Source organism: Drosophila subpulchrella, chromosome 3L (genome assembly GCF_014743375.2).
Source record: "Drosophila subpulchrella strain 33 F10 #4 breed RU33 chromosome 3L, RU_Dsub_v1.1 Primary Assembly, whole genome shotgun sequence".
NCBI classification, from domain to species: domain Eukaryota; kingdom Metazoa; phylum Arthropoda; class Insecta; order Diptera; family Drosophilidae; genus Drosophila; species Drosophila subpulchrella.
The window spans coordinates 18275350-18295297 of NC_050612.1; the positions used below are offsets into that span (position 1 = coordinate 18275350).

At 39.3% G+C, this 19948-nt stretch overlaps 2 protein-coding genes across 2 annotated transcripts; one reads left to right on the forward strand and one right to left on the reverse strand.

The window, feature by feature from the left end:
• The first annotated feature begins 5815 nt into the window (after window positions 1-5815).
• LOC119553794 (protein O-mannosyl-transferase 2) lies at window positions 5816-9305 on the forward strand. Its single transcript, XM_037864406.1, has 10 exons — window positions 5816-5925; window positions 5991-6074; window positions 6134-6218; window positions 6332-6436; window positions 6491-6599; window positions 6888-7669; window positions 7733-7973; window positions 8046-8194; window positions 8501-8936; window positions 9078-9305. Exons 1-10 carry the CDS (start codon window positions 5816-5818, stop codon window positions 9269-9271), a joined length of 2295 nt encoding a protein of 764 aa, XP_037720334.1. The 3' UTR covers window positions 9272-9305.
• Window positions 9306-9468: 163 nt separating this feature from the next.
• LOC119553795 lies at window positions 9469-12690 on the reverse strand. The gene is made up of 3 exons (XM_037864407.1): window positions 12050-12690; window positions 10625-10936; window positions 9469-10098 (listed from the first exon to the last, which is right to left on the reverse strand). Exons 1-3 carry the CDS (start codon window positions 12590-12592, stop codon window positions 9688-9690), a joined length of 1266 nt encoding a protein of 421 aa, XP_037720335.1. The 5' UTR covers window positions 12593-12690; the 3' UTR covers window positions 9469-9687.
• Window positions 12691-19948: the final 7258 nt, after the last annotated feature.

Genomic DNA, 19948 nt, shown 5'->3' on the forward strand with positions numbered 1-19948 from the left:
CTTGCAACCCATCCTATTTTGCATACTCGACACGCTCTGTTGGACCTCTGCTGGTGGACCTCCTCTTCATCGCCACCATTACCCGATCCCGACGCCTCTCCACTTCATGTGCATTGACAAGTTTTTGTCACGTTTTCGGTGGCGCTGGAAATTCGAGGAACTTTTTCGCAACACGCACTTATCAAAAGTGGCTTCGACTTTTGTGCCAAAAGAGTAAATGAGGCGTCTTCAGCAGCTCCAGAGGTGAAGGGTGAAGGGTGAGGGGAAGGGCCATGCACCTGACCAGGCCCAACCAACTTTTCTAATTAAATTCTACGAAAATAAAACCACAACACACACTTGCCGCCACAGGAAGCTGAAAAGGCAGTTGGCAAGTTGACACTCGCTTATCATTTCCGTTTCCGGCAGGCAGAGCGAGACAACCGTATGACATCCGCTGTCCTTTTTGATACACGGTATTCTTAGATCAAAAAGGGTATAATGTATTTATACAAAAGGGAAAAAGTAAAACAAAATCTTGACGACTCCTTTCAAAAAATATTTACATTTTGCGTAACACCTATCTTACCTGTTGATAACTGGATGAAAACTGGGTCATTAGAAGGCTTCTTTGTTATAAAACTAAAAATTATATTTTGGATAGAAAATAAGAGGTAATTAGATATGTCCTTAATATGTCTTATGCCTAAAAAAATTATGAGATACTTAGATATATTCTTAATATTATGCACAAAAGGATATATGGATTTATCATTTATATATGCATTTATTCAATATGTTATTATATTTCTTATAATTTATACGAGAAAGAAGGGTTATGGTTGTTTAATTAGTTAGGTGGTGGTATACATATAAACAAAATGAAACCCATATTAATGCGGCTGATAAGTTTAGTTCCCAAAAGCTCTTAACGAAGATTACCAGGTATTTAAAGGTCGTGACAGTCGGCTATAGCATTTTTTCTTGCCCCATTTTCAGCTCTGCAGGACTTTTGTATAATAAGAGAGTAGGACGACCAGGAGGTGGCGAAATGAGGGAACATTTTAATTGTCAACGCCCAGAGTGTTTAAGTGGCCCGAGAATGCGATTGCAGCTGGTCGATCATTAATTGGCATCACCAGAGGGCGACAAACTCTTTTTCGCACCTCACCTCCACTCACACATGGCCTGATGGATTGTGCTTAATTGCAATTCATTTGATATTGACACTTTCGAGTGGCTCTTGTCCGGTTTTCTGCTCCTGCCTACTCGAAGACGCGCCTGGCCATGCCAAATTGTCATTGATTAATGTCAACACGAACCGAAGGATCGGGGCGGGTGAGCCCCGAAAGTTGTACTCTCGAGTGCAAAGCAATTAATTTCCCGTATGCACTCGAATGGAAACTGAAGAGCCGCCGCACACACGTACGATTATAGGGGAATATGTATTTAACCCCAAGGTTTGGGGCAACTTCAACTAAATGAGTGGCGTATGGTTACATGAAATCGCTGGTTGGCATGCCAGCTGCATATAATCCGGCGCATTATGATGCCATGGCGTGCCCGAACTGTTTGATTTGTAGGACCATCGTCCGCTTGCCGAAGCCATCAGCAGTACATCATGATAATCCCTGGCAAAGGATGTTTATTTTATTGGCTAGTCTCATTTGAAATGTGTTTGTTGAGAAGAAATGCATTAGAACCGCGAGAACAAGATTTATTTATTAATATATTTTTCGTAGATTTTTAAGGAGGTTTCCTTATACAGCTTATACACTATCATTGGTTTTAATATATAGATATAGATTAGTTAATTTAAAGAAATTAAACATATTTTATTTATGGCTTAAAAAATGGATTATGGATTAAAAAATAAAATGTAATAAACATGTTATCTAAATATAATCAATGCCACAATTCCGAAGCTTAATGTGGGTACCAACACCATTTCAAACATATTTCATTGTTAAAACTTGGTGATTTTCAATAAGAAAGCTTAGGAATTTTATGGTCCGCTAAGAACTAAAAATAGTCACATTTTGTGAATTAAATTTGAAGTTTCGGAATCAAAGTTAATAGCGAAAAGAAGTAAAGTTACTATATTAAAACTAATCTCAAATCTAATAATCAATGCAAATTTGTTTCTCATTAAAAGTGAATTAATGGACGCTACTAAAATCCCGGCAGCGGCGAAAAATGAGCCGGCCAGATCGGTTTACCTGGGTTCAAGAGGCGGCTGGAGAGTTCATTGTCCCAGCGCCAGCTGCCAACAACAGTTGGCTGTTATCCTTACCACTTAAGTGGGCCCCGAGGCGGCAGGACAAGGAAAACGGAGCTCCGCTGCATTCCAAATGTCAGTCAACCTGCGATTGCCGGCAGCGGGAATGGCGGCAGATTTTCGCTGCCATTTCCCCGATTTTTCTCTGCACTCTCTGCACCCCAGATTTTCCTAACGTTGTTCGCCCAGAACGATTTCCCATCGCATGGCATTTTTCCTCATGGCGATGGCGCTGCAACGTGGCCGGATGATGAGTTTTTAATGCTGCTTTGTTTTTGTCCGCCTGTCGTGTTTAGGGGACTGGCACGCAGCTTTCCCGGCTGTCAGGCTGTCGGCCCAATTTCGAAACTTACTTTCCCGGTTTACCCGATTCGCATCCGATATGCGTGCCAAACTGTTGCCAATGTGTAGGAGCGTATGTTGACGCGAATGTTTCCGCCTCTTGCCAGTTTCCGTCACTCGGGTTGGGGGCCAGAAATCAATTTCTATCCGGAGTCCGGACTATGGACTCCGGACTCCTTAGTCCAACGAACTGCGCCAAACTCAAGTGAACTCAAGTCGAGCGTACCGAGTCCTAATTCATCTGATCAAGTATGCAGCAAACAGCTTGAGCTGCAGGAAAACTTTTACATCCAGTTAATTTACATTGTAATTTCCAATTGATGTCCTTAGCGAGGCAGCAAAGAAAAAAACGGATTTAACGGGGGCACAAAACAAGCAGAAATCCGGGAAAAGCCCGAGGATTCGACCAATACAAATACATAAAAATTGCAATTTGCATTAATTATGCAAAATTATGCGCAGTTGACCCATCTAGGCAGCCCATTCTCCATACAATATTTATAAATTTTATGCGTCGTTAAATGTTTGGCCACAGTTGCCTTATCCCCGAACCCTCGAGCGCTTTGTTCCGCTCTTTTGTGACCGTTCAACTGGAAATTATGCAAAACTTCAAGTCCGAAACTTTCTCCGATGGTTGTTGTTAATAAAATGGCGGGCCAAACCGTTTTTTCGCATTGTCCTGTGATTGGTTTTATGACTTTTCATGGCCCTCCAAATTTTAGTATTTTATTTAATTTGTTGAAGGATTTCCGGTGGGTTTCTTTACATTGGCTTTTATATACGGTGAATACAAATCTTAAAATGGTTGTGGAACTTCATATAATAAGCAGTTTTTATACATTTTAATGCAATATTTTTTCCCAAAATATTTACATTCAATTCCTGTATTCCTGCAAATGTTTCAAAATATTATTTTGTATTTTTTTCTTCACTTATGGTTGTACATTTGTATGAAAATATATTCTTTCAAATCTTTAAAAAATCTTAAATTTATTCTCCTTGTTCAGCTATAAGATGATGTCATTGTGGGCGACTATCGGCGTTTCCTCGTAACCCTAATGCCACGTTGTGCTTCTCTGGGCCGCTGATTAAAGTAATTTCCTGCGCGCCCCGAACAAGTATTTGTGATTACGTCCATCCTCAGCTGCGGATGTGGGATGTGGGTCCACCAACTCCTCCAGAAGGCAGCAACAAACGAAAGCGAGTTAGAAATATGCCACAGGAACACAGGGACACGGGAATACAGGACCAAGAAAGGGGGCAGCAGCTGACGGGTCCTTCCTCCCCTTTCATCTCACTTTCCTTTTGCATTCGCCCGAAACAAGATGAAGTATGAAATATGATGTAAAATGATGTGATTACAGTTGAAAATGTACAAAAAATAATAAAAGAACCAGAGCGGTTGGAGAGTGAAAACGGGGAAGGCGAAGACACATGGCGTTGTGTAGGTAACCGAAGAGAAAAATGGCTAAAAGGGGTGAGGAACGTGGCTGCCAGTAGCAACAAGAGCATCAAAACAAGTCAGGCCATAAAAATGAGCAGCTTCTTGGTTAAAGACAACGCACAAGGTCTCTAGGATCGACTCTGAAGTACCTGATATTCATATACAAAATTCATCTAAATATGTACTCCTTACCTTGTAAATTTTGAATCCACAGTATTATAAGATAATAATATATATAATGGGGGATAGATCCACCACTCGGGTTGAAAAGGATTTGCAATATGAATTTAATTCAAACATTTTTTATTTATACTCAACACACTTTTTTGTATATTCCCCACAACAAAATTCTGAATCCGCCTCTGTATAATAAAACCTTATAATTATGTTACAAACAAAATGTTTATCCACAATATCTTATTTAATATAATATTTATTTAGTATATTTAATACAGGATAAAGTAATCAGAAAATCTAAAAAAACCCATCATACTTAATGAGTAGAATTAACAAATTACAGAGCTGGTCGTTCACGAAATTTGTCAAATGGTTTTCTAAAACGTAATATTTCAGTGCTTATTCTGTACATTAATCTTATTAAGTTGTAGCGATCTGTTTGGAGTGAGTATAAATATTCCTTTTGCCCGCAACCTCAGTGTTTTACAGAAGGTAAGATACCCACTCAACTGTTCAAATACAGGGTAGAGGCACTTCCATGCATGCAGTCGGGATGGTGGGCGTGGTCATAAGAAGGGCGGACGGAGGAGGAGCAGGCGAATGTGAAGGTGTTCGTGCTGCCGAGATTGACAGTTTGCGAAATGGGTTGAGTAATTCATATGATGAATTATATACAACTGAAGCACCGAAACGAGATAAACCTAATAGGGGTAAGGAGAAACTCTACGATAAAAAGTACAAACATTTCAAGTAAGATGCTTTAAACTTTCCTTGAGTATGTGGTAGTTTTCAAAATATACATCTTATTTTGAGACTTTGGCAGAAAGTAGTCCTCGGCTAAGCTCATTCGAAAGGACTCCAAATTCTCTATGAATTACCTTTCAAAATGAAGAAAAATTTGGTCAAAAGAAAAAAAAACAATATAAAACTTTAATTTTATAGCAAGCAATGAACTTGAAGATGTCAAAATATTTTTGAATTTTTTGAGGCGTTAGGTAATAGGAAGAAAAAATCCTATTATTAAAAAAAAAAAAATTCACAATATATTTGTCTTTTAAAAACCAAATAATAGAAATAATAAAAACCAAAAAATATAATTCAAATAATAGATACGAGTTTTTGATTTTCTTTTTAGAGAGGTGTGATCGTGCTATATTTATATTTTTTGATTTTAGTTTTTATTGATTTTTATTCAACAAAATTAACCGCCAATGTTCTTTATTGTTTTTATTCCCTTCCTAACCCTTTCTATAAAGTTGGTAATATTGCATAATTTTGAGCTGGTTATGAATGCCTTAGTACCAATAGTGACCGCCAGTTGCGCTGAATGGAAGATCGTACATGTAAAGACCGGTCTTGGCCGAGATTTATCGATAGCCCGGCACAAAGCGGTTCTCTCAAGAGCTGAGCCCGATTTGTTTGGCCAAAGCCCAGTAAAAGCCAAGTCTCAGACCGGTTTTAACCACGGAAGAAGAAGTATCTCATGCCGAAAGAGAAAGCATTCTCCAGAGATCACTTGGATTGTTTTTGTTGACGTGTGCAGTGCAGTACGCGAGGAAATGCTAAATCTTTAAGTGCTAAAAAACATAATAAATATGGCAGCAAGTGTTGTTAAAACTCCCAAGTGCACGAAACGAGGGTCTGCCAAAGATCTTGCTCAAAACGCAGCAAGTGCGGGACCTAAATCCAGCAATGAGGCTAACTGGTATGTGAAACAAGTGCAAAACAAAAGAATGGTAATGAAATTCCGCAAATTTCTACAAAAAACAGGAACTGGTTTCTACTCCTGGCCACTGTCTTTCTGGTGACCTTTGCAACCCGATTCTACAAGGTCACCGAACCGGATCACATATGGTAACTGACCCACTTTTGCAAGTGGATCACCGAACCTTAAGTTTTCATCTCTCTTTCAGTTGGGATGAGACCCACTTTGGCAAAATGGGCAGTTGGTATATCAACAGAACCTTCTTTTTCGATGTTCATCCCCCGCTGGGAAAGGTGGGTATTTTTAGGTGCACATCATTTTTGGGAAAGATTATTTAGCGAATAGCTTTCATTAAAATCTAAGTTCAAGTTAGCAAAAGAAACAATTCGTATTTCTTTATTATTAGATGCTCATTGGACTCTCTGGCTACTTGACGGGCTACAATGGAACGTTTGCTTTTGAGAAACCGGGTGACAAGTACAACGAAACCCGATACCAGGGAATGAGATATGTGGGTATTTGCTGTTCCAAAGAATTCTTTATAAGCCAAATATTTTATATTCAGTTCTGTACAACTTTGGGAGCTCTGATTATGCCAATGGGATTTGATACTGTCTACGATCTGACGCGATCCCATGAAGCTGCTCTGCTTTCGGCTGCTTACCTTGTATTTGGTAGGTGAATGTAGTATCACTATGGAAAAAGAGATATCTCCATTTAATAAATTAATATAATACATTTTTTATTTGATATTATCACTTAATGTTTTGTATGATAGTGAAGGCAAAGGTATCCGTAAAAAAATAGTGCTTTGTTCCGGCCTATTGGTACGCCTTGAGTAACTTAAAATCAAGCTTTTTATTATTGTTTCGGAATTTTTGTTTATAATTTCAATTATTATTATAATTATTATGTTTAATATAACTACATCGTTACAATTGATTTTTTTTTTGTACGACTAGATGTGGGTCTCCTGACACTGAACCAGTATATCCTGCTGGACCCCATTCTGCTGTTTTTCATGATGGCCTCCGTCTGGGGCATGGTGAAGATCTCAAAGGCGACGGCATCCGGAGGATCCTATGGCCTTCGATGGTGGTTCTGGCTCTTCCTCACCGGCACCATGTTGTCCTGCACGATAAGCGTTAAGTTTGTGGGTCTGTTTGTGGTGCTGCTGGTGGGTCTGCACACAGCCACCGAACTGTGGCTCATCCTTGGCGATCTGAGGCAGCCCATTGTGGAGACCGTAAAGCAGGTGGCCTGCCGGGCCATCACCCTGATCGTGTGGCCCATCCTGCTCTACATCCTTTTCTTCTACATCCATCTGAGTGTCCTCAATCGCAGTGGCAATGGCGATGGGTTCTATAGCTCGGCCTTTCAGTCCAGGTTGATCGGGAATTCGCTGTATAATGCCAGCAAGCCCAGGGACGTGGCCTACGGATCGGTGGTGACCATCAAGAACCACAAGACGGGCGGGGGCTACCTGCATTCGCATCAACACCTGTATCCCAAGGAAGTGGGCGCCAGGCAGCAGCAGATCACCACGTACACCCACAAGGACGAGAACAACAAGTGGCTGATCAAGCCGCACAACAAGCAGCGTTTGCCCAAGGACAAGCTGCAGGTCCTCCGCCACGGGGACATCATCCGCCTGGAGCATGTGGCGACCAAGAGGAACCTGCACTCCCACAGTGAACCGGCGCCCATGACCAAGAAGCATCTCCAGGTCACAGGTTACGGAGAGGTGGGTTTACTAAGTCATAAAGCTATTGTAATGACCTAGCGATGGCTTTCTAATTACTCGTAGTTAGGAGTGGGCGATGCCAACGACGCCTGGCGCGTGCTGATTGTGGGCGGTAAGGTCAACGAAACGGTGCACACGGTGACCTCCCGCCTCAAGTTTATCCACCTGCTTCAGAACTGCGCCCTGACCTCCAGTGGCAAGCAGCTGCCCAAGTGGGGATTCGAGCAGCAGGAGGTGTCCTGCAATCTCAACGTGCGTGACAAGAACTCCCAGTGGAATGTCGAGGACAACGAGCACAAGTTGCGTGAGTACTTCGGAATCACTTCTGTAAAGCTTATGTAGTAAACCTATTTTATTTGGCTTTAAATTCAAACAGTACCCAGTGTGAGCTTCAGCGTGTATGCTCCCGGTTTCTTTGCCCGCTTCCTCGAATCCCATGCCGTAATGCTGCAGGGAAACGCAGGACTAAAGCCCAAGGAGGGCGAGATCACCAGCAGACCCTGGCAGTGGCCCATCAACTACAGGGTAGGTGGGACCAAAACTAATCGATATTTATAAAACAGCAAATTTTTGATATGCTAGTTTTCAAGTCGAAAACCCAAATGAAGTACCAATTTGTTAGTATTTCAACAGGCATTTTAAGCCCGCAATATTAATTTTTATCATCAACGATCAACGATTTAACTTGTTTTAACTTATATTTACCTGGAGTAATTATTTGTGAAAAACAAAAAATAGTAAAACATAAATATAATGATTATTTCTTTTTATTGAATATCACTTATAATGGTTACGATCCCTAATATCTATTGTTATTTATTTTTATTGCAGGGCCAATTCTTCTCTGGCAGCAGTTACCGCATCTATTTACTAGGAAACCCCCTGATTTGGTGGAGTAATCTGGTTTTCCTGGCCCTATTTGTGGTGGTCTTTCTGTGCAATGCAGTCGTGCAGCAAAGAAGAGCTGGCATTGCCCGATCTCTGGCCCAAAGTCAACCCGAAATTGATTCAGAAACTGTGGCTCAGGGTGAGGACAGTGAACCCTCGACCACAGACGTTTGCAGTTGCTGTCTCTCGCCGGAGGAGAAAGCCCTGAAGGTGGCGCCAAGTGGGTCCAGTGAGCTACCCACTCCAGCAATGTCCCTGCGGGCGGCTGCCTGGCTTTTTGTGGGCTGGGTACTCCACTATCTGCCTTTCTGGGCGATGGGAAGGGTTCTCTACTTCCACCACTACTTCCCGGCCTTGATCTTCAACTCCTTGCTGACGGGTAAGTGAGCACATTTGTCAAAACTCATTAGGGAATTTATAAATTGGTTAAATATAAAATTGTAAATTATAATTTTTGGGACCATTTCTTATTCATTTCCAATCATATTTTAATTCTCTAACATTTTGCTACTCCCAATAGGCGTAATGTTCAACTACATTATGAGGTTTCTGCCCAAGTGGATCCAGCACGTTGTCCTGGGAGTGGTTCTCTCAATTCTGGTCTTTAGTTTTGCCGCCTTCTCGCCACTGGCTTATGGAATGAGTGGTCCTCTAGCCAACGAACGAAACTCTACAATGCACCATCTCAAGTGGCTTTCCACCTGGGAATTCTAGTTTTTATAGTCTCACTTGTAAGCTCTACACTTTCAACCTAATTATAATTAGTTTTTACACAAATAACTTATATTGAAAATATACATTACATAATATTTATTTTACTTTAGGCTTCTGTTGATACATGATTCCGAATCAATTTTATTTTTTTATTCTCAAACTTAATAATTTAATTTTTTTAAAAACCCACTTTAAAATCCAGGAAGAACACACTTTTATCTCCGTGAAAATGAAAACCCTATCTAGGCAGTTTTTATATAACTTATGAGTAGATATTATTCTTAATGTACAGAATCCGCTTAACTCTACGTACTGTTTACAAACAAAAACAAAAAGTCATTGGTAAAACTAGCAAATGAAGCGATAAGCTTTAGGATAGAAGAATCTTGGGATAACCGATCTGAAAACCCTTCATATCAATCGAATATGCCCAGGTCATCAAATCGCCGCAGGGCGTAGCGCAGTGTTTCCGTGGTGCGGGGATTGGAGGAGAACATCAGCTCGACTTTCTTTTTGGCGAAGGTCTCGTCCGTGAGTGCCTCTATGCTGATGTCGAATGAATCCTCCTTCTTCATGGTAACCATCGGCAGGAAGGCGTAGGACGAGAAGAACCCGTACAGTTCCCTGGCGCGGATCTCCTTCTGAATGTCCTTGTAGCTGGGCACGAACGACGAGTGCATCCGCTCCAAGCTGTCTCGCAGGGATTCGTAGTACGTCTGGATGAGGAACTCACGACGGTGGATCAGCACGTCCAACTGGACGCTGCTGTTTAGGAAGAAGTTTATGTCACAGCCCGGGCTACCGAAAAAGCTGTTCTGGAAGTCCACCTAAAATGGTAGATAAGCAATAATTATTATTCAGAATTACTAAGCCAATTATTCTAAAAATGTATTTTCATACACATAAACTAAGCGCATTATTATAACTTGCTGTTTAACAGCCAAATGTCTTGCGAAAAATACTATCATGTATTGAGTAATTGGGGGTTACATATAAATCTTTTTGGTTGAAGTTAGGTTGGAATTTATTTTTGTGTCACCCCAAAACTAATTTGAATAATTTAATGACTATTAGGATAATTTAAAATGTTATTTGTAATCTAATTTGTAATAATCGAATATAATATCTAATATTTAAATAAATGATTTAAGCTTTGTAAGTTTTAAAGAGGTGGTATAAACAACAGAGATTTCAAGAACAAGTACAACTGGAACTTTTCTTTATCTATCTATTTCTTTTTAAATTTTATATTAAAAGCTCTCTAAAATCGTAACACCCAAAGGCAAAAAGATGTTTCAGACTTTTTTAGTGATTTAAAAGCATCAATTTAAGAACTGTAATCAAAACACTTACGAATATGGCATCGATGGGCTTCGTGGGCTGCTCGTCGTCGTATTTGTACATGAAGTTGTTTACCCACAGGTCACCGTGGTTCAGTACAGTGATCTCTCCGGGCAATTTCCGACCGGTCGTCACCAGGTTCTCCTTAATGTTGTCGCAGTGATGGTGCAGCTTCTCGGCCAGCAACTCGTATCCGGTCCACTTCGCAACCATGTCGGCCAGTGTTCGGCACTGCAGGGTCATGAAGTTGATGAACCGCTCGTTGGTCCGGATGTAGTTCTCGTCCAGCATTCCAGTGGTGAAGTGCTCTCGTACACTTGGCTCCTGCAACATATTCCAAGTCAATAAAATAAATATGAAATCAAAAAAACAAACAAATTCATACCAACTTAACCCATTTCTGATTTTGATTTAATATTTGCTTTAAGATGGCATGGAGAGAGTAAGGAATGCATGGTCATAAATATTATTTTTAGTTATTTTAGACTTAGCCTATGTAAGCTCCATGTTTCGTTCGTATTCAAGCATCAACATAATAAATATTTATTCTTAATTTAACTATTTTAAGTTAAATTGTTTATGGATTCTCCTTATCGAGTTTTTTCATCCACATGTTATTCTGTATATATATTTCAAAGGTTAACTTTATTATTACATTTGACGTAGGCACTTCATCAGCAAAAATCCCATTCATGATAGGGAAAATTAATGCTGTGATTGCAATACGTCAATCAATCTAATACTTATGGTGTAATGAACACTAATAATTGTATAATGAAATGAAAATCATGTGGAAACACCAGTGAACTGAAATATATAGATGCTCAACATTTCTGAATTAAATTTACTACGTTGTTCTAACTACCGATATTGATAAGTTTAAACAAAAAGTAATCTTTTAATTTTGAACTGCGACTTTAAATATGTAGTACCATTTTATATGCATTGCTTAGTTCAAAAGTCACGTGACAAGATTTTTATAAAAATATTTTCATTTTTTAAAGGTATTTTTGATTTTGTGCTATAATTTTATTGAACTTTGGAATTTACCTTATATATAAAAAATTTTAAATGTCTCGGAAAAGAAAGAATCACGTGAGAGATTGTTCACTTTGTCCTATTCCAGAATAAACCACTTAATACTTACAATTTTAAAATTACTGCCCGATTCATTTTCGACTAATCTACCTATCTATAATTATAATTATCCGTACTGATCTGTACTCTTATCCAAATTATTAAGTTTTCCTACTGAATATATTATTTAAAGCATCTCTTTTTTTTGATTTTAAAAATAATGTAACAGATCCTAAGAATATTAAAAAGAAAACACAAAATTAAACGAGTCTAAAAAATTAAACTTTTGACTTTTTAAAAAGTTTCTTTGTCTAGAGCTCACTGAAAATATATATATATATATATTCGGGGATCACTCACCTTCTCGGCCAGCACCATTGAGCTGGCGTGGAACTTGCCCAGCTTCCTGAGGATGACCACGCAGTGCTCCTCGTTCAGGCCTCGCTGTCTGCTGGCCAACTTATAGCCGTACTGGGTGAGGTCGTCGAAGACGATCGTCTGGATGGGCTCGCGGGTTGTGTACAGGCACTTGGCCCCGAACTTGGACCCGTCCCCGATCAAGATCTCCAGTTTACCGAGGACGTCGAAGTAGAATATCTTCTCGCGCAGATAGACGGCCAATTCCTCGAGGAATTGGGTGGCCGGTGTGATCGCAATACTCTTGACAATCATGGCCAGCTCCTCGTCCAGCTGCCTTTTGCTGCTGCGATAAAGCGCCTTGGCCCTATAGATCTTGCTGCAGTAGTTCTCACCGCCTCCACCACTCGACTCGGCGAAGATGATCTTCTTGATGTCCACCCGCATGTCCCGCAGTCCGTCCTCCAATGCCGCCTTGAAGAATTCCTCGTTGAGGTACTTGGGTGGCTCCTGGCCCAGTCCATTCTGCTTGTCGTCCAGTTTCATGCTGTCCTTTCTGGTACTGTATTGGTCGGCTGGAACTACGAACTCTGGGTTGCTGGTGGAGAGACACCTGCTGCGGCGGATTATTCGACTAAGAAACTGTGGTACCGCCAACGCACTTATATATATCAAGCCCTTATCAGTAACAGGTGCTGCCCGCGTCGCAGTCGACTTCGACAACACCGACATTTGTCGCCATACCTTATCTCTATCGATCTATAGTATAGATCAGGTGCTTCAAAGATGCAATTATAACAGGGGTGGACTAGTCCTCAGTATAACCCATATTATTGAAAATAAAGATTAAACCCTGATCCACACTTCTAGCGACAGGTTTGATTATTTTTTGGTACTTACACAAATTGGAAACTGTCCTAACTGACAGTTTTACTATAATAACTATTAATATAATACTCCTTAAAGAACATACAATAGTATTTATCCCTACATAATGTTTAGTTATTGTCCTGTCTGGATAGGTTCTAAATTTAAGACAATGACACCTAAAAAGTATTCAGAGGGGACCTATTTCTCTATGTATAACTTAAAGCTTATAAATCCCTATTGGGAATGCAGCCTCTGGTATGTGCACTAGACTAGATCCCATTCCGATCAGATTTCCTCTCTTATTCTCAATTCTCGAATGTTTGTAGCATCCGTATCACCTAGGCGGCGACGTGGTCGTCATACCTTAAATCTGTATACCAAATATAATATATTGCGGACGTACACCTACATCTATGCACCTACCTATACCTCTACATTTAGAAAAAAAACCCACGATGCGCATTCTGATTAAACATATTTCTGGGTACAGTGCTCGCCGTGCGAAAACATAGTATATATTCAAAATAAACGAAACTTGACTTCGAGAGAGTAGTGGGTGTGTGAAATTGAGACAGTTGATCGGTGCACCTGTTGTAGAACATTCACGGAATACTAACTACTAAGAGATTACGGCGCTCAGCACGTGGTTGAATATTAATCAAATCGGGGTGTTCTAATCGGTTTCAATTGGAACTAATTATCAGGTGCGGACTATTTGTAGTGCAGGTCAACCAAAAAACTAACTTGGGTTAATTGTAGTATTCGTAGTTGACCATAAAGATTTCTTGATTTGCTATTTGATAAGCTAGCTACCGAAATCAGATGCCTATATAAATGTGGAATGAAGAAACCTGAAGAGGCATTTCAAAGGGAAGTTACTAGAAAATCTGTAAGAAATAAATTAGATTGCTGATTTTCTGGAAAAAAACTCCTGCTCAATTCCCCCGGATGTGATTCGTCATTGGAAGACAGATCTTTAAAAACAACTGTGGGGAGCAATGTCTTTGCTTTTATTTACCGCGAATTAAGCGATGCATATAGATAATTCGTCATGTCCAAGGGTTTGTGCTATTTTGTCACATTTTCCGGTATATCTAACGTGCTAAACGATCTAGAAAGCCGCTAGTACTAGTGCTCAGGTGAGTCAGGAATCAAAACTATATGCCTGAATCCGGATCGAACTTGACAGCAATAGAATATAACTTAGAAAGCGTCTGGCTGCCGTCTAATTAATTCGCCATGCGAACTATTTAGACTTTGCTCTTGACCCCAGATTTTGACGGCTCTTCCGATTTTATATGTGTCTCCGCCGCAAACTAATCTCAACTGACGTATTGAACTATAAAAGTGAGCGATCTAATTTTAAAATCATGCCGCTATACTGTGGCCATGACAATGTTAAGGTGCACCGTCTAGAACCAGCGGTATCTGCATTACGGATGCTGTTTCCGAGGGGAGTATGTCGGCGCTCCATAATTGGGATCAGTGAAGGTTATCGACTTGGAATTCGGAACAGAGATATGTATATTCGGTAGGAACTTGATATGGGAAGATTTAGGCGTCAAAGCTGTAATCGAAATGTGGTTTAAAGATCATCTAGATCCTCAGATAATCTGTTCTCGATTTATATTTCCAACAAATATTGTATGAAATCGAGCAGAAAAATATTTGAAGGCATTTGTGTATAATCAGATCTATAAATCGATATCATTCTTTTTCAACGAAAGCTTCTGGAAAATTAAAGACAACATGTCAGACAGTATGACCTACGGCGTTACGATTGCATTCCGTTTGTTTTCATAGCCCTAAGCAGGCAAATACAAAACCTTCACATACTTCCACTTTCGCAGACCACCATAACATAGCAGAAACAATAGGAACAATCTAGGTAAACATTGGATCCCAGACAATCCAATCTGAAGTAGTTCGACATACCTGGTTAGGTAAACATTACGATTGTAGACACTATGAAGCACTTAAACTGATCTTCAAGCAACTTTTATTAGGATTTTTAAAATATTTATATAAGCAAAAAATAATACAATTTTTACAAGATATACCTAGAAGTATTTTACATAAGAACCACAAACAGTTTAAAAAAATGAAAGTTCATAGAAGGTTTTTAAATACTAAAGCATAGATGTATAAAGGGAATTTCAAAGACGCCCTTTGCCGAACCACTTGCAGTCCTTAAATTGTGTCAAAACTCAAGTAGCAACAAAATGTTTACTTAATACTTAGCTTTACAATTCATATCTGCTATTGGCTGACCCAGAGATAGACGGGTAGAGGGGTCAAAGAGAGGGGCGCGATGGCAGCACGCCACCAAAGTCAGAGATTGCGATAGAAATATTGATGAGATAGTCCGGCCACTCGCCAATTCTCTGCTGCGCAAAATATTGCAATAATCTTGCACCAAGTGCTGTTCAAAAAATTTCTATTGACAACTTTGGATTCCTAGAGCGGTTACGAATCCTCTTGAGTGCATAAGCTGAATGCCAACCCTTCAGTAAAGGTGATCTAGAAATGAAGTCCATGGTCACAAATAAATGTTATGCCTTTTTCTGAGTGTGGTATGATTTAGGTAACAAATATAATCAGATAAGTTAATGGAAATAAGTATAAATTTAAAACACTGTACGTATCAAACAGAGAATATGTAGAACAAATTATAAATAAATCAAAATTTGAATGAAATGATTTTCTTTTTAATGTGTTTCGGTTGGCCAGGTGAAATCAAACATCATATTAAGATATTAAATTTTTTCCAAAAAAGCTACTCAATGTCAAAATATACATAACATTGAGTAAGGATCATAAAGATCTCTCTGCTTTACACTTTCTTAAAGAATAAGCTCTCAAGTATCCTAACAAACTCCGTAACGAACCTTTTTTTCCAAATTGAAATTGAAATTCTCAATTGAATTTCAAACAGAATGCAAAACCAAACAAGCTTTCAAAATCCTTACAAAAGTTTTATAGAGTACCTCAATTTCTTTGAAAAAAGTCAATTTCCCATCAAGAACATTACACAACTCACTACTGTTTTTTCCTATAGAATTCACAATCGAATTTTAGATAAAGTTCTCTTAAATATTCCCCACAAAATTTCAAATTTTCTATAGAACTCCCTACCGAATCCCAAACGTAATGCCGTACAAAAGAGGCTTGTAAATTAATTCCCCTTCAAGGGGTAAGGGCAGGAAGAGCACCACCCAGCTGTTAATTAATTGCCCAACATTTCGGGCGATTGGTCAGGTAGATTTTACCTGTGGTCCAAAAGTGCGAGATAGGGGAAATGAGGTAAAAAGTTTTCAGCTTTTTGGGATGTCAAATGAAAAATTACCGATTTAAATGGCGGTCGCACTGGCTCTTTTGCATTTTTCCCTTTTTTCAACTCTAACTGCCAGTCGTTTGTCGACTTCAGGAATATCCTTTGGCTCTCCGGCTGACGAATGCGTCTGTGTGCGCGTCCGTTTGACTGCGCTGTGTCTGTGTGTGTGGGCGCCCGTCGGTGTGGGCCACATGCTGATGAACACGTCTTGTCAGCGGCTAACGAGCGCCACTTACACGCTCAACAATCACTTAACCTCAATTGTTGCTTCTGAATAAAAAATACAAAAAGGCGAAAAAAGGATGAGGGCACAACAACAAAGTGTAAGGGGAAAAAAGTGTAAAAGGCAATGCCAATGGCTCTGCCCCTCAGATCCCCACTCCACCCTCCATATCAGCCAGCTTCTCTTTTGTGTGTTGTGTGTAAATATACTTAATTAATTAACTGATTTTTTCCCTTTGCCTGAAATCAGTTGGTTGTGGGGAATATTTAAAAAATAACCATTTTCAGTTTATAACTCCGCCCTGTGACGATGGATCTGTAGCAATCGTTGACAATTTCATTTGGTATAAAGTTGATTCCATTACAATTTTGCAACACTGGACTTAAATGGCGTAAATCCACTTGTATTAATTGGTTAATTCGAATTGGACAAGGTAACTGTAATTTAAGAGTTAAGATTCATTTACCTATTCTATTTTGAAAACTATTATTAAACATTTGAATATTTTGAGTTATGTTTTAACTTATTTTGACCACGTCACTAATTATATTTTATTTTTAATGTGAATGGCAAATGATACTCATTTTAACTTAAATTATTATTCAGTTCATATATTAAACTCTTTTAAGTATAGGTAAACATTTTTACTGAACTCTTGCAGTTATTGGAGCCACCAAGTAACTAAACTACCTGCTTATATTTGCTTATTCCTTCTGAGTAAGTAAAATGAAGCTGATTAAGGGCGCCTAGACTGAAAGGAGATAAACTAGCTACATTCAGTAGTACTGTTGCTCAGCTCTCTTAAATCGCTTTCATAGAGTATAAACGTCCCACCGAGATATGCAAGCTGGTCCCTTGGTCTTCCACTCCCTTTAACATGGCAGTATTTTTTGCCCTTATCCAGGCACCCGCTTAATGCAATCAAAATGCCTTTGGACGAGTGCCGGAATGGCAATTGCTATGCTACTGGTACTGCAACAAAAACAGCTGTTACCTATGCCACAGGAAGAAATCCTTTTAAGCTGGGCTTTCAATTTGTTTCAATACGTACCATTTTTAATCAATAATATAATTTATGGTACATATATAGGATTGATTGTGGTACATACATTAAGAAAATAATTAAAATTATTACCATAATGGTTTTTAAAATATAATCGATATATATATATTTTTTCCCAGTGTGGCAATGCCTTTCCGGGCCATGAAGTCGCCACCCGGCAAATTGACAATGACGTAGAGGGGTGTCGCATTGGGGGGGGGAGGTTTGTGGAAGGACGAGGCTGAGGGGTTAGTGCTTGCCTGGATTTGTGAGTTAGTTTTCCGTGTAATAAGCAATTATGGCGCTCAGGCAAAGCTCGGCAATTAGCTAGATTTGTGCCCAGTTGAGCCTAATCGAGTGCAACTGCAACTGCATCAGCCTGCACATATGCAACTTGGGGTTCGTTTCCAGGGGGAGGATAAGGAGCAGGGTCCTTCAAGGCTAGCCAACTTCATCTGGATATCGGGCAGGGCCTTCGTAAAACCAAGCTCTGCCCGGAGCGCTGCCAGCTAATGCAAATTGAATTTACCCGACACGAGCAGCGCCCCAAGCTAATGGAATTTAAAAATATGCACCCCCTTCAGCTATTCGCTGCCCTTACACAAAAACAGCAATCAAGCACGGCTCAAGGTGAGGGGAGGCAGCGGCGAAAGTAGAAAAAATTAGCAATTAAATTGTAAGGGCAACCTGAAAACAGTTTTCCCCCAGCCAAGAGCAGCCAGGCTGCGTTATGATTTCATTAATTTAAAGGTAGCACACGGGAGAAAATATTTTGAAAAGAAGATAGTGGTCTCTTAAGATAAAAAGCAATGCAAGCAGGCTTAAAAAAACATTTAAAAATCAAATATTGAAAAAAAAAATGTTTCAGTTCATATTTTATTATACTTTCTGTGCAGTTCATATCATTCCAAAAACAACAAGTTTCAATACTCTAACATATTAATTTTAAAGTCAAATTTGTTTCTATACTTTTTGTTTATTTATATAATATTTCAACCCGATAATCATGTTTAAAACATATATATCAAATATACATATAATAAATATAATAAAATATTGATTTGTTTTCTAATATACCTGCCTAAAACATTCTGTGCAGCTCACATCTTTTAAAAAAATAAAGCTTTTAAATCTTTTAATATCCCAATGAACGCCAAATTTTTTTCAACCTTTAGTCAATTTTAAATTGACAAGTTATTTAAAAATCGATAACAGACGAAGTTCATTTGGCCAAACTAATACCCATGAACAGTAGATTTTTTTATAGTTGTGTCTATGATTTTCTCTCAGTGCGTTGGGGACAAGAAGTGGCGAAAGCAGAAGAAAGAGGGGGCGCAAAGTTGTCGTGTCCTTGTCGAAGTTTGTGCCGCTGCTGCCGCTTGGCAATTAGGAAAATGTGACGCGGCTGTTGAGCAACCCGAGCTGAGTTTGGGCTTAGTTTCAGGAGCAGGAGCCAAAAGGAGCCGAGGCTGCAGGATCAAGGGCTGGAGGAGTGGCAGTACTATATAGTACTATACAGCGGCTGAAGCAGCTGCGGTTGAATCGGCTTAGCGACTCGCTCGGCGGCCGAGGATGCGGAAATGTTTAATTATGGGCGGCAGCGGCTGAAAGGTGCTCTTGAATGGCTAAGCAGTGTTGAGAAGCATCCTGAAAAGTGTTGATAACTCAAGCCGGGGCATACCAAGGGAAACTTTCAATTTCGAGTGGTTAATTATGCGCGAAAGGTACTTAACTAATTTCCCCGAAAAGTAGGCAAGACTTTTTCCCGCTCATGTTATTCAAATTTCACTTTGAAATGCAATTAGTTGTCTGAGCCTTAGACGCAAGTAAAAAAATATATGCAGGTGAAATATTTGCATATTATCCGACATAGAATTTTATAAGTTAAATGTAAGCCAGACTTTTGCATTTTATTCAAATTAGACTGCGTATACTAGACAAAGAAGTCTGGATAGCAGGATACTAATTTATAAACAACAAATATATTCGGTACAGTCTACTGTGTACACAATTAGCAAGTCTGCCATCTGCAATATTTCCTCTTCATGAGTAGAGACTTCTTCTTTTTCTTCCTTTGTTTTCCAAAAGTAGCATTTATATATATATTATATTTTCATTTTACAAAGAAATTACAAGTCTATCAAAAATTAAAGATTTTATTGAGCCATTTTTTGAAACTGCCAACACTTTTAAAAAAAAGTCTGACCATAAATGCGCAACAAATTCGATGCCTGATTTAAAATGCATCAAAGTCATCCGAGCTATTAAGCAAATACAGAAATCCATCAAATTATTTTGTGCGCTGAGAAAAAATTCATTTATTATGAGTTCGCAACGAAGCAAGCAATGGGCAAACGAACCGGAAAAAAACGAAACGAAATTAAATGATATAATATTAAACCGAAGTGAGTCAAACTGACTCCTGCCTGTGAA

Excerpts from the sequence above, each read along its gene's own strand:
- LOC119553795 (XM_037864407.1), bottom strand. The coding sequence starts at position 12,592 with ATGAAACTGGACGACAAGCAGAATGGACTGGGCCAGGAGCCACCCAAG. Across the intron at positions 10,937-12,049 it reads CAATGGTGCTGGCCGAGAAG|GAGCCAAGTGTACGAGAGCA; the intron begins GTGAGTGATCCC and ends AATATGTTGCAG. Across the intron at positions 10,099-10,624 it reads AGCCCATCGATGCCATATTC|GTGGACTTCCAGAACAGCTT; the intron begins GTAAGTGTTTTG and ends CTACCATTTTAG.
- LOC119553794 (XM_037864406.1), top strand. The coding sequence starts at position 5,816 with ATGGCAGCAAGTGTTGTTAAAACTCCCAAGTGCACGAAACGAGGGTCT. Across the intron at positions 6,437-6,490 it reads GATACCAGGGAATGAGATAT|TTCTGTACAACTTTGGGAGC; the intron begins GTGGGTATTTGC and ends TTTTATATTCAG. Across the intron at positions 8,937-9,077 it reads CTTCAACTCCTTGCTGACGG|GCGTAATGTTCAACTACATT; the intron begins GTAAGTGAGCAC and ends TACTCCCAATAG.